General features: G+C 32.7%; 1 protein-coding gene across 1 annotated transcript in view; it reads right to left on the reverse strand.

The window, feature by feature from the left end:
• The window catches only part of Gstcd (glutathione S-transferase C-terminal domain containing), a 185,342-nt gene that overhangs the window by 152,493 nt on the left and 18,519 nt on the right, over positions 1-14,330 (reverse strand). Inside the window, exon 5 of the mRNA XM_034636144.2 lies at positions 11,678-11,771. Within this exon, the coding sequence (XP_034492035.2) occupies positions 11,678-11,771 (94 nt within the window). The remainder of the gene's footprint in view (positions 1-11,677; positions 11,772-14,330) is intronic.

The following is a 14,330-nucleotide window of genomic DNA, read 5'->3' on the forward strand; positions in this document are numbered from 1 at the left end:
TTACAACTTCCTTATATTTGATAAAGGGGCTAAAAGCATGCAATAGAGGAAGGATAGCATCTTCAACAAATGGTGCTGGGAAAATTGGAAATCCATATGCAACAAAATGAAACTGAATCCCTTTCTCTCGCCATGCACAAAAGTTAACTCAAAATGGATCAAGGAGCTAGATATTAAATCAGAGACACTGCGTCTGATAGAAGAAAAAGTTGGCTACGATCTACATACTGTGGGGTCGGGCTCCAAATTCCTTAATAGGACGCCCATAGCACAAGAGTTAATAACAAGAATAAACAAATGGGACCTACTTAAACTAAAAAGTTTTTTCTCAGCAAAAGAAACAATAAGAGAGGTAAATTGAGAGCCTACATCCTGGGAACAAATTTTTACCCCTCACATTTCAGATAGAGCCCTAATATCCAGAATACACAAAGAACTCAAAAAATTAAACAATAAGAAAACAAATAACCCAATCAACAAATGGGCCAAGGACCTGAACAGACACTTCTCAGAGGAGGACATACAATCAATCAACAAGTACATGAAAAAATGCTCACCATCTCTAGCAGTCAGATAAATGCAAATCAAAACTACCCTAAGATACCATCTCACTCCTGTAAGATTGGCAGCCATTATGAAGTCAAACAACAATAATTGTTGGCGAGGATGTGGGGAAAAGGGTACACTTGTACATTGCTGGTGGGACTGCAAATAGGTGAGGCTAATTTGGAAAGCAGTATGGAGATTCCTGGGAAAGCTGGGAATGGATCCACCATTTGACCCAGCTATCGCCCTTCTCGGACTATTTCCTGAGGATCTTAAAAGAGTGTACTATAGGGATACTGCCACATCAATGATCATAGCGGCACAATTCACAATAGCTAGACTGTGGAACCTACCTACATGACCTTCAATAGATGAATGGATAAAAAAAATGTGGCATTTATACACAATGGAGTATTACGCAGCAATAAAAAATGACAAAATCATGGAATTTGCAGGGAAATGGATGGCATTAGAGCAGATTATGCTAAACGAAGCTAGCCAATCCTTAAAAAACAAATGCCAAATGTCTTCTTTGATATAAAGAGAGCAACTAAGAACAGAACAGGGAGGAAGAGCATGAGGAAAAGATTAACATTAAACAGAGACGAGTGGGGGGAGAGAAAGGGAGAGAGAAGGGAAATCATATGGAAATGGTAAGAGACCCTCAGTGTTACACAAAATTACATATAAGAGGTTGTGAGGGGAAAGGGGGGGGGCGGGAAACAAGGGAGAGAATTGAACAACAGCAGATGAGGTAGAGAGGGAAGATGGGAGGGGAGGGGAGGGGGGATAGTAGGGGATAGGAAAGGTAGCAGAATACAACAGTCACTAATATGCCATTATATAAAAATGTGAGTGTGTAACCGATGTGATTCTGCAATTTGTATTTGGGGTAAAAATGCGAGTTCATAACCCACTTGAGTCAAATGTATGAAAGATGATATATCATGAGCTTTGTAATGTTTTGAACAACCAATAAAAAAAAAAAAAAGAAAACATGCTGGGGACCCAAACTAGATTATTTTAATCATAATATTGAAGATTGAGGGTCATGGGTTAAAAATGTTTTTTAATGTGATTCAGGCGATTCTTATGTGCAGCCATGACTAAGAACTAACTGGTCTAGTTAGTTGTTACAGTGCACCTGGAAAACGCTTACTTTTGGGATCCAATATACTTGGTCGAATTAGCAGGTCATTTTGATTTGTGAAGGGAAATGACACTCTAATCTGTTTTTTTTTTAACCTGAAGAGTATTTTAAGACAAACATTAATGCACATCCATTGTAAGAAAGCAAAGTTATTCAGTTATTCTTTTTTTGAACAGGAAGAAAGACTAGTTATTGTCATGACCTTGAATAATCTTTTATAGATGGGTGTGGGAGTATGATTTATTTTCTCAAACTCAGAGAAGTAAAAGCATCTGTGTATTGACCTGAAAGAATGTGTGGAAAACATAGCATGAGGAGAAGAATTACTACACCGTTTGGATCAGGAAATGTCAGGGTGGGCGGATGTGGGCTGGTAGAAAAGGAGAGTGTGGTGAATACTTCATAAGTGGGCCCCTTCTTCACATTTGTAAAGTGTCATTTATAATGAGATGATTAATAATGTTAGGATGTGTGCACTGTGATATGTCCCTTTATATAAACAAATTCAAAGCAGCCCAGATAAAACTATTAACCAAGTTTAGCCAGAGATGTGGTGTTAGTGATTTAAGTTCCTGGTCCTACCCGGAAGTTAATTTATCCAGATAATTACTTCAGTTTCTCCATTTTATTCAGAAGTGGAGAGTTTATGATCAAGACTATACATCTTCCAACTGTTCTACCCATTAATTTTGTTTTGCAGTGTAGCTTTCTAGAAAGACATGAAATGAAGGAAATGATGTAGTGTGTAAAGAGATTTGGGCTATAGTTCTAGAGATATACTCCAGTCAATTTAAAACAGGTTAAAAGAAAAAAAAATACAGACACTCTGATCATATTATGTTAAAGGGTACCAAGCCCAATAATATCCACTGTAAAATTCCCACCATTATATAATGTGTTAATCCCCTATTTAAGAGAAAAACTCAAATGATGTTAGAGGACTAAGAGTATTAGTGATTGATATTAAATAGGTTCAGAAGGAAAACCAATGAAGGAGTTCATTTATAAGGACTGACATATGGCTTAGAGTTCAGAAGTGAGGTTGTATCCTAACTTGCATCTTTGGGTATACAGTTTGCTTGAGATACTACCAGGATAACTGACACAGAATAACTATGACTATTCCTGTTCAGGCATTTTATCTCCGCCCCCTACCCCACCAAAAAAAGAGTAGTTGGTCTCTTCATTTAAACAAAGGTGAATCTGGCTTTAGAATCAAATGTTTGAAAGATGGTATGTCATGAGCTTTGTAATATTTTGAACAACCAATAAAAAAAAAGAAAAAAAATTCATATGAAAGCGCAAAATGGCCAAAGCAATCCTGAACATGCTGGAGGCATTATAATATCTGATTTAAAAAATAGTGTGTATGCATATAATAAAATCAACATGGTATTGGTATAAAAGCAGACATGTAAACCAGAATAGAGGATCCAGAAATAAACCCATGTACCCACAATAAACTGATTCTTGACAAAGCTGCCCAAAATATACATTGGCAAAAAGACAAACTCTTCAACAAATGATGCTGTGAAAACTGGTATCCATATGCAGAGGATTGAAAACTAGACTCCTATCTCTCATTCTGTACAAAATCCAACTCAGAATGGATGAAAGAAATACCTTATGTAATATTGGAAACTTCTTGAAAAAAACATAGGAGTAACATTCCAAGATACTGGCACAGACAACAATATCCTTAATAGGAGTCTAATTTTGAGAAACAAAAGCAAGAGTGGACACATGGGATTATATCAAATTAAAAGCTTCCTTTCAGCAAAAAAAAAAAAAAAAGAAAATAGTGGACTGTAGGCACAGCCTATAATGTGGGAGAAAACCTGCCAGCTATTCATCTGACAGAAGATTAATATCCAGAATATATAAGAAGCTCAAAAATCTTAACAACAAAAGAGAATACAATTTTTTTTAAAAAATGGGGGCAAACGATCTGGACACTTCCTAAAAGAAAAAACATAAGTGGCCAACAAATATATGAAAAAAAATGTTCAATACCTTTAGCTATCAGGGAAATGCAAATCAAAACTACATTTGATAATCTTTCTCACCCCCATCAGAATGGCTACTATCCAGAAAACAAACTAAAACAAATGCTGGTCATAATGTGGAGGAAAAACCCCTTATACTATTGATGGGTATGCAAATTACTCTAGATACTATGGAAAAACTTCATGCAGGTTCCTCAAGAAACTAAAAATGTAAATGCAATATGATGTAGCTATTTCTCTTGGGTGTATATCTGAAGGATATAAATATCTTTTGCATATATATATACACATATATATATATATATATATATATATATATATATATATATATACATACATACACACAAGAGATACCTGCATACATTCATGTTTACTGGGGTAATATTCACAATAGCTAATGTATGAAATCAGCCTAGATGCTCAGTAGATGTACAGATAAATAAAATATGGTATATATACATAATGAGGCATTAGTTAGCCATAACTAAGAATGAAATCTAACATAAATATGACATAAATAAAAGTGTCATCTTCAGAAAAATGGATAGAACTGGAGATCATCATGTTAAGCAAATAAGCCAGATTCAGACATGTAAAACATGTCCCCCCATATGTGGAAACTAAAAAGAAAGAAAGATTAAAAACAAAAAAGAATCTTTAGGGAGGGAGGGGAAGGAGTGGAGAAGTAGGGGAGGCAAGAGAAGGCAGAAGGGAAGGTGGACATGATAAAGATACTATATACGTATGTATGTAAATGGTGCAGTGAAACCCATTAATTCAATAAAAATCTTAATAATTATACTAAAAATAAAATTTGGGGTAGATAATGAAAGTTTAACTGCAGATAAAAATTATAACTGTGTCAAAAGTGACTGAGGAGTGAAGTTGCAAATGAAATGGAAATATCAAAGCCATGCAGATAACACATTACTGTGTATTAACTTCTGTAGGTAAAAAGGAAAGGAAAGAAATGATAACAGTAAAAAGTGGAGCTCATACTTGTCTTTGAGAATCACCAATAAGAGGGCAGATAACAAAATGATAGCCCTAGACATGGATAAAAAACAATTTATTCAAACATTCATTCTGAAGAAAGTCAATTTTTAAACATTTGGACAATCTGGATATCCTGCCTTTTAAAAAATTTCCCCAGAGGTACTAGGTTAAACCACACACAATTACTGATGATATTCAACAGTTACTGAATTGTCAATTATAGATGGTTCATTAATTCAATGCTTAATGCCATTAACCATTGCTTAATGCCAAAAATAATCATTTGTGAATTAGTTCTTGGATTCTCTATGTAAAACATAATTAGGGTCTAATGAAAAATAAATCCTGGCTAATCTGGGAAAAAAATCAATTCATTATTTTCAACCTCAAATATGTTTAAGAACTGGAGAAAAATGAATATTTACATAAATGATCCTAATCAGGATAAGCTTTCAAATGTAAAACATTAGTCATCTATAATAACTGTATATAAAAGTTGATAAAAAGAAATGTTTTGCTTCTAAAAGAGGATAATACACTGCTAGGATTGAAAAATTATATATTTTCTTAAAACAATAAATGATCTATATAAAGAGTTAGAATACATCAGTTATGATCCTTCTAAGAATTTGCATGTAATTATACAAAGCAATGGCATTTGCTTGGTTTAATGCCTTCTGAAGAAGAGAAACCTTACCTCTTTTAGATAAAATTTGGCATTATATATATATATATATATATATTTTTTTTCATTTATCTGAACTGAGAAGTATACAATCCAAACTAAGTAGCAAAGGGTGAGGATGAATGAGTAGTAATAATTAATGTTTTATGCATTATTCCCATATCACTTTGGGATACTCTCATGTAGCTTAAAAGCAAAACCAAGACCTCAGATATACCTAATTGGGCCATATTTCTAAGTCACTAAAGCATTCAAAGAAAGATTAAAAGAGGTTATAACTCGCCAGCATGGTGGCACACACCCACAATCCCTGCAACCTGGAGACTGAGCCAGGAAGATGGCAAGTTCCAGTCCAGCCTCATCAACTAAGTGAAGCCCTCAGCAACTTAATGAGATCTTATCTCAAAATAAAAAAAAATAAAATAAAAAAAGCAGGGGAGGTAGCTCAATTGTAAAGTGTCTCTGGATTCAATCTCCAGTACCAAAAAAGAAAAGGAAAGAAGGAAAGGAGGGAAGGAGGGTGGACAGGGAGGAAGGAAGATTATAACTTGAGTAAAACCTGAGCAACTACCTTCTCGTCTTTATCTTCTGTAAGGTCACACTTCTGGCTCTCTTATCTTCTTACACCATTAATGTGGTTATTCTGAGCCAAGCAAAAAATTTTAGTATAGGAATTACCTACCTAAGAACTACTGGAAAGCTGGGCATGGTGGTACATGACTATAATCCCAGCAGCTTGGGAAGCTGAGGCAGAAGGATCGCAAATACAAAGCCAGTCTCAGCAAAAGCAAGGCACTAAGCAACTCAGTGAGATCCTGTCTCTAAATAAAATATAAAATAGGGCTGGGGATGTGACTCAGTGGTTAAGTACCCCTGAGTTCAATCCCTGGTTTAAATAAAAAATAAAAAATAAAAAAAAAAGAATTACCAGAGAACAGAGAGAGCCACACAGGCAAATAATGCATGAGGTAAGTATATCTCTATTCTAGGTTTTAAGGAAAAAGACTGTATCTATTCCCTCTTTCATACTTGAGGGGGAAATTCACAAGACGAGAAACAGGGGGTTAGTAAAGAACTTGAGAAAAGTGATCCTCAGACTCAAACAGTACTTATTCTAGTTTCTCACACAAAGGAGGAAATCACACAGGTTTTGATACCAAACTGAAGTAGGAGACTGCTAATTGAATATTTGAGATTATATCCAAATCTCTTTTTGTCATAGGGCATGATTAATACCCACTCTTCATTCCTTACATTTTTTAGAATTCATCTTGTGAAAAACCATTTGATCACAATTATCTGCATGAGAATTTTGATGATATAGCCCTAAAAAAATTCTAAGATGAATATAACTGTAAAATATATATGGAATTTGATTTAGAAGTTATACTTTTCACACAGACATGCTTATAGCAATTCTGAGACTACTGTCCATATATCCTGGAACTGAACAAATGAGCAAATACAATAACAATGTTGGGAGACATGATTTTTGCTATTCAAAAAGACAAGTACAGATAGTGAATTTGAAAAAATTAGGAAGAGTCTTGTGGAGTTTGATCGGAATTAGAAGTGTCAGCATACAAAATAGACAGATATATCAGTAGATATTGATGTATGATTGTATAATTGTGTGTGTCTATACATTATAAAATTGACCTATTTCATAATTAATTCTACATATACATTTATGCTGAGATGACCTAGGTAGTGCTGGAAATTGAATGCAGGGGTACTCTACCATTGGCTAAATACCCACTCCTTTTTATTTTAAGTCAGGGTCTCACTAAGTTATCCAGGCTGGCCTTCAAATTGTGATTTTCCTGTCTCAGCTTCCAAAATATACGCATTATGATACCTGGTTCCAAATCTGTTTTTAAATGCTATTTTCTACTAACAGGAAGCACAGTACCTTGGAGAAACCACTGATTCTAGGATTGGGGCAGGAAAATAAGATGACCATGCAACATTTTGTTATGCCATAAATTAAGGAAGTGGCCATAGAATGAATGGGGCATTTCCAAAAGAGTAGGAACCAGCTCAAAAGAACTCAAATCCTAGGACAACTTGAGCATTAAAATAATGATAGGGTTTGATTATAACTCATTCAATAAAATAAAAATTCATGAGTAGATACTGATAACAAATACAGAAAAATAAGAAGGGAGAATTTTTCATATGTAGTGTGGCAACTAATAAATATAGAAGGATGACACAGTTTTTAAAAATCACCATTTTGCAACTGTCATAGGCAAGAGGCATCAAGTGAATGTAAACTAGTGAATGAAAGTGTGAAAAGAAACAAGATCATACATAGTCTCAAAGTATCTACCCCCCAAATTGCTTATTAATTCAAAAAAACAAAATAGTGAAATTATAGAAGAGATACCTGGTAGACATTATCTTAACCAACATTATATTAGTGGGAACAAACTGATATAATGTGCTTCCTGATAGGATGCATGGGAAGACACAACATTACTTCTGTAGTATTCCTGCTTAAGCATAACTTGAATCTAATCATGGAGAAACATCATATAATTCCAAATCAAGAGACAGTCTACAAAAGGCCTGAACTATTAAAAAAAAAAAGTCCATATTATAAAAGACAAAGGCTAGAAACTGTCTCATATTAATGTAGACTAAAGAAACATAAAATTAAATATGCCACAATCTACTAGACTCTAAATTATACAGTAATATGCTTTCAATATCATATTTAAATATACAGTTCTTATATTTTTATAATTGTAACTATGACTATGTAAGAAAATGTTCTTAGAAAGAGTTAGGTATTTAGGGATAAAGGGGAATGATGTCTATAACTTACTTTCAAACAGACCATAAAAAAGTAATGCATATTAAATTCTAAAGTTCGGTTTTCTTTAAACTGAATAAGTTCCATTATTTTAGTCATTTCAATTTACATGAGACAAAACAATTCAAAGAGTTGCTTAGTTTATGAAGAAATTTGGCAAGTTAAAAAAAAAAGGTATTTGTAGTTTTAATTCATTCTATTTAATACCTATCCATAGGAATTTTATAATCAAAGTAATTCTACTGGAAAAGGAAAACATGCATGTAAATAAGTATAACGTAAAAGAAGCATAATTTAAGTATCAAAAATGAAGTATAAGAAAGCACTAAAGGAATGTTGATAGGGAGTTATTAATTCATATCACTATATTAGCTAAATTTAACATTTATAATTTACTAGTCATGGTACTTAGTGCTTAATTCATGGAATATATCAATAATCCTATAAGACATATTACTATTATTATTCCATTCTATAAATGAGGCAACTGAAGCATAGAAAAGTTTAATATCTGGCTATAGAGTATCTAGCTAGGTGGCTGCACAGCTAGTTTTCAAATTCAGGCAAGTTGATACCATGGTAGAAGGCTTAATGAAGGAAGAAGCATTTGAATTGACCCTTAAAAGATGCTTATACTTTCAGCCAGCAAGAAAAGCTGAAAAGACAATACTCAAGACTGCTAGAAAAATAAAAGTGAGGACATGGAAATATTACAAATAAATTGTATAAAAGAAACTGAACAGTTAAGGGAGGGTATGTAAGATGTGAGGAGAGAAGCAGGGGGCAGATTGAATAGATTCAAAATTAGATTCCATCTTGAGGATTAACACAGCCTTTGTCAGTAAAGGGAATGATTATTAAAGGGAATAATATGCACCAAATTTTTCATGTAGTTCAATAGATTTAGTAGAAGGAAGGTCTTTGAGACATCCACATGAACCAAGTATCAACAAAATTTTATTACAATAAAATCTGTCCTAAAAGTTAGTATAAGAACATAAGTAATGTGTTCTTGTAACATTCATAGTGATCCTCCATGACCTAATATAATAATTTTATTTCACAAAGATCCTACCATCATGCAATGTTGGAAACTGCCAGATCTGAAAACAGCAAATTTAAAATGCTACAACACTGCCAGAGTTTAACGAAGTCTACAGCTTTTTAGGAAACATTAAATGAAATGTGCATAAGCATGTAGCTCTGCTATTTCAGTTCATTCCTTGTCAAAATATTTATGAAAACAAGATGATCCAATTAAAGGAATACAATGAATAATATATTCAATGAACTCTTACAAACAAACCAGAAAAATGACTGGCATGAATGCTTAATGTTAGATATTCTTGAAATGGCAGTTGACATATGATTGTTCTTATTAATAATAGAAAATACTTTGGTTCTATGGTTAGTTAGGCATAAAGAAAAATGTAACATTTAGAAAATTTTTCATTTCTAAATAAATATAAATATTGATGAAAGTCTGATTTTTATTTCACTTATTATTATTATTATTTTTTTTTTTTTTTTGGTGCTGGGGACTGAACCCAAGTCCTCATGCATGGTAACTACATGCTCTATCATTTAGTTATACCCCTAGTCTGAAAGCCTGAATTTTTTTATTTAGTAAACTGTAAGTTAATCAAAATTTATATCATAACCAAACAGTATATAAACAAAATCCAATTGCTAGTTATCATAAAAATATCTAAATATTTGAAAGTTAAAAATCATTTATAATTAAAATACTAACAAATTCATTGGCGATATGTTTGTACATAATTACTAAAAGACAAAAGAATATCTATTTCATTTTTATAAAATATCCTTGAAGCACAGAACTTAATTCCCCAACATAAACTTCTTCTATTCTTTAAGAATTCGAATTATTTATTTGATCAAAAAATAGAATTGATTTATAAGATGGAAATATTAGGTAGTATCACAGACGAGAAGAATGTGAAAAGAGAAGGCAAACTACTTCAAAAAACATTTTAAAATCAAAAGTTATATGTTGTTAAATATAAAACTTATAAAAAGGTAAATAACCAAAGAAATAGGTCTTTGAACTAGTCTCAATTTTCCCCTTAAAAAAAAAAAAAGCTCTTTAAATGGTATATGAAATCCAACAAGTATCTTTTATATGTTTAACTTGGTTTCCAAGATTGAAGGAAAACCATACAGTCTTTAAAAATGGTGAGAGGGTTTATAATTTGGTGAGAGGCTGAAAACTGGTATGATAATCTTGAACTGATACCGCAGCTGCCCTGAGAATATTTTCTAATAATTGGGAATGTAAATTTTAATAGCAGGGACAAAGAAGAAGCTAGTCCTTCATCCTTTGCTTGGTAAAGTGTTATAACTAATATCACAACATAAAAGCAAAAACCTTGAAAAGCTCTATTCCCTCTGAGAATTGTGCATTAAAAGTGTGGTACAACAACAAAGGAAAATGATAAAAGAAAAGTTATCTATTTAAATCTCAGCTCCAGATAGAAAAATTTAAAGAATTTGCAGCTGAAAAACTAATACTAAATGATCTTAAAGTTCTAATACTTTGAGAAACCTGATATAACAAATAAATACAAACACTTTTTGTGGGAATTTACCCTTAACTCAAATCGTATAAAATCTTACAATTGAGATAACCCAAAACTGAATAAGACACCAGGAATAAAGTCAAACAAAAACAAAAAAAAAACCCAAATAGAATTAAACCACTTTGAAGATCAATTATTAGAAAGAATAAATATACAATATAAAATCATAAAAAATGGGAAATTAAAAAATAAACAAGAAAAGGTTATCAAAAACAAATCAGCTGGAGACAGTGGCATATAATATAATTCCAGCTACTTGGGAAGCTGAGACAAGAGGACTGCAAGTTGGAAGTCAGCCTAGGTAGAAACTTAATGAGACTTGTCTCAAGTTAAAAAGGGCTGAGAATGTAGTTCAGTGTTAAAGTGCCCTTGGGTTAAGTCTCCAGTATCACAAAAAAAAAACCAAATATAATTTCAAATAATAATATAATTATTTACCTAAATATCCATCAATAAGAAAAAATTTTTCAAATAATATTTTGAGCAGCTGGGTAAAATGGATTATGGACTATTAGATGATCAATGAATTTTTGTTAAATTTTATTAAGTGCAATAATGGCATTCTGATTATTTGAGATGTCATTGTATTATTAACAAATGTACTAAAATATTACATATTACCTAGGATTTGTTTTAAGATGTGCCAGCAAAGAAAAAAAAAGGACTAAATGAAAAAAATGTGGAAACTATTAAATCTGAATGATGTATATATAAAATTTTTATAATAAAAATAATATTAAAACAACAGTATAACCAGAATATTAGATACAGACAAAGTGAGAAGTAGAGAACTGGAAGATGGATCTGAAGAGAGCATTCAGATTATGACAAAAACTTAAAAGGAAAAACAACAACAACCAAAAAAAAAAAACTCACCTTCCTTTGGACTCACTGCTGCAGGAAGACCATTCCAGTCAAGGGTCCAAGTAGGGCAAGGGTGGGGAGAAAACATCACTTCAATGCCATTTTCCTAGAAAAGGAAATAGGCTCTTTCCAAATTAATGAATCAATAAAACCCCGTTATGTTTTTAAAGACCAGATTTCTATTTTCTATACTGGCAAGGAGGAACACTACTAACTAGCAATAATCATTGGATCTTTCACCAAATATTTAGTTATGTAAAAAACTACATGTTGGGGCTTTTTGTTATCATAGTTACTTTCCTATCATTTTTATGTTGAGATAATAAAAAGTAATGATATTTTAAATAATGTGTCATCAGTTATAAATATATATGTACAGATAAAAATATTTTAATACCTGAGAAACACACATAATTAATAAGCCATCAGAAATCCATCGAATATCATGGAGAAAAGTTATTTGAGGATAAAACTTTATCAAAAAACAATCCACAAGAAAAAACAATCCACACAGAAATTATAAAAAACTAGCTTTGCATTATGTCCATCAAAAGGTCTATTTTTAAATTTATTCTGATTTGTTATACATGATGGCACAATGCAATTCATTTCATATTAGACATATAGAGCACAATTTTTCAAGACATCGATGGTACACAAAGTATTTTCACACCATTCATGTCTTATACATGTACTTAGGGTAATGATGTCTTACTCATTCCACCTTACATCATTCCTACCTGCTTTCCCCCTCCTTTCCCTCCCTCACTTTTGCTCTATATAAAGTCCCTCCATTCTTTCAATGCTCCCCCGCCAATTCCATTATGAATCAGCATCCTCATATCAAAGAAAACATTGGGCCTTTGGTTTTAGCATTATATTCTCTAACTTCATCCATTTATCTGCAAATGCCATGATTTTATTCTCTTTTAATGCTGAGTAATGTTCCATTGTATATATACCAAAGTTTCCCGATCCATTCATCTACTGAAGGGCATCTATACATGAAAACTGTCCAACATATAAGCTCCATTTTAAAGTACCAAAAAATATCCACCATATCTGTCTTTTATAAGGGACAATAATGCCTCTAGAAAAGGATTCCTCTGGTTTAACTAAATGGATCCCAACATTTTTAAGGAGGACCACTTTTTAAAATATTAAATTTTTATCAGGTTCCTCTCTATGTTGGAAGTTGTACATTTATTATTTGATCTAGAGATACTGGCATGACATACACATGGATTTACAGACCCTCCCAATCATATTCTAGGTTCACATCCCACCATTGTTCAAGGTATTTTTACCTCTAGAAAAACCCTACTAAAAGAAAGATTTAAGGCAGACATGGTAGTGAATGCCTATAGATGCAGCACTTGGAAGGCTGAGGCAGAAAGATAGACTGAACCCATGAACTGAGGCCAAGCTGGGCAGCATAATGAGACCCTGTCTCAAAATTCAACAACAAAAAAAGAAGGAAGGAAAAGAAAATTAAGTTCTTAGAATTCAACAGTAACCCCTTTATATCAATTAATTAATGAGATTAATGTCCATTATGAAATTGGCTGTTTGAGTCTCAAAGGAAACAGTATAAAGATCCTTTGTTAAAATTAGAGATATCACTGTAAGTCTAGACATCTAGAGTGCTCATTTGCTTACAGAAATAAAAACACATCTCTCTGACAACTTTCTTCTAAATCCTTAATGTTAGTTACACTGAACTTGTTATTCCTCATTTTTATCATACAAGTATGTTGAGAAACTACTTATATCCCATAAAATTTACTCTTTCAAAACATACAATTCAATACTTTTTAGAAGATTCACAGTTGTATAGCCATTAACCCTATCTAGTTTTAGAACCTTTTTATCATCCTCCCCAACAGCCTTATACCCACACACTCAAGAGATGAACCAAAGATCCCTCAGCAGTTTAAACCCACCTGATCAAGCACATCAAATTCTGGATATGCCTCGATAACTTTTAAAATCAACTATATACCTACCCAGATATGGTATATAGCCAGGTGGTACACACCTGCAATTCAGTTACTCAGGAGGCTGAGGCAGAGGATTACAAATTTCATGCAAGCCTGTGCAATTTAGTGAGACCCTGTCTCAAAATAAAAAATAAAAGGGGCTGGATATTGCTCAGTTGTAGAACATTCCTAGATTTAATTCCCAGTACTACAAAATAAATAAATAAATAAATAAATAAAACCAGCTATTTAATCACAATTCATTGTTTTATCAGTAGGCTACAGAGTTTGGCTGAAGAGCAACAGACCTGGTGTCACTACTATAAAGTTTTCTTCTTCATTTCTAAATCAGTAAACTTTCTTTTCCCTAGAGAACTCAAAATACTTGCTGAAAAGAAAACTAGGAAAATATAATAAGAATTTTTCCAGCGAAACTCAGAACAAATAAATTATATCAGAAAAATTATATTTTAAAAAATATTCAAGGGGCTGGGGATGTGGCTCAAGTGGTAGCGCGCTTGCCTGGCATGCGTGCGGCCCGGGTTCGATCCTCAGCACCACATACAAACAAAGATGTTGTGTCCGCCGATAACTAAAAAATAAATATTAAAAAATTCTCTCTCTCTCTCTCTCTCCCCCCCCCCACCTCTCTTTAAAAAAAAAAATATTCAAATAGTCTATTAAAG

The sequence above is a fragment of the Marmota flaviventris genome, chromosome 7 (genome assembly GCF_047511675.1).
Source record: "Marmota flaviventris isolate mMarFla1 chromosome 7, mMarFla1.hap1, whole genome shotgun sequence".
NCBI lineage: Eukaryota > Metazoa > Chordata > Mammalia > Rodentia > Sciuridae > Marmota > Marmota flaviventris.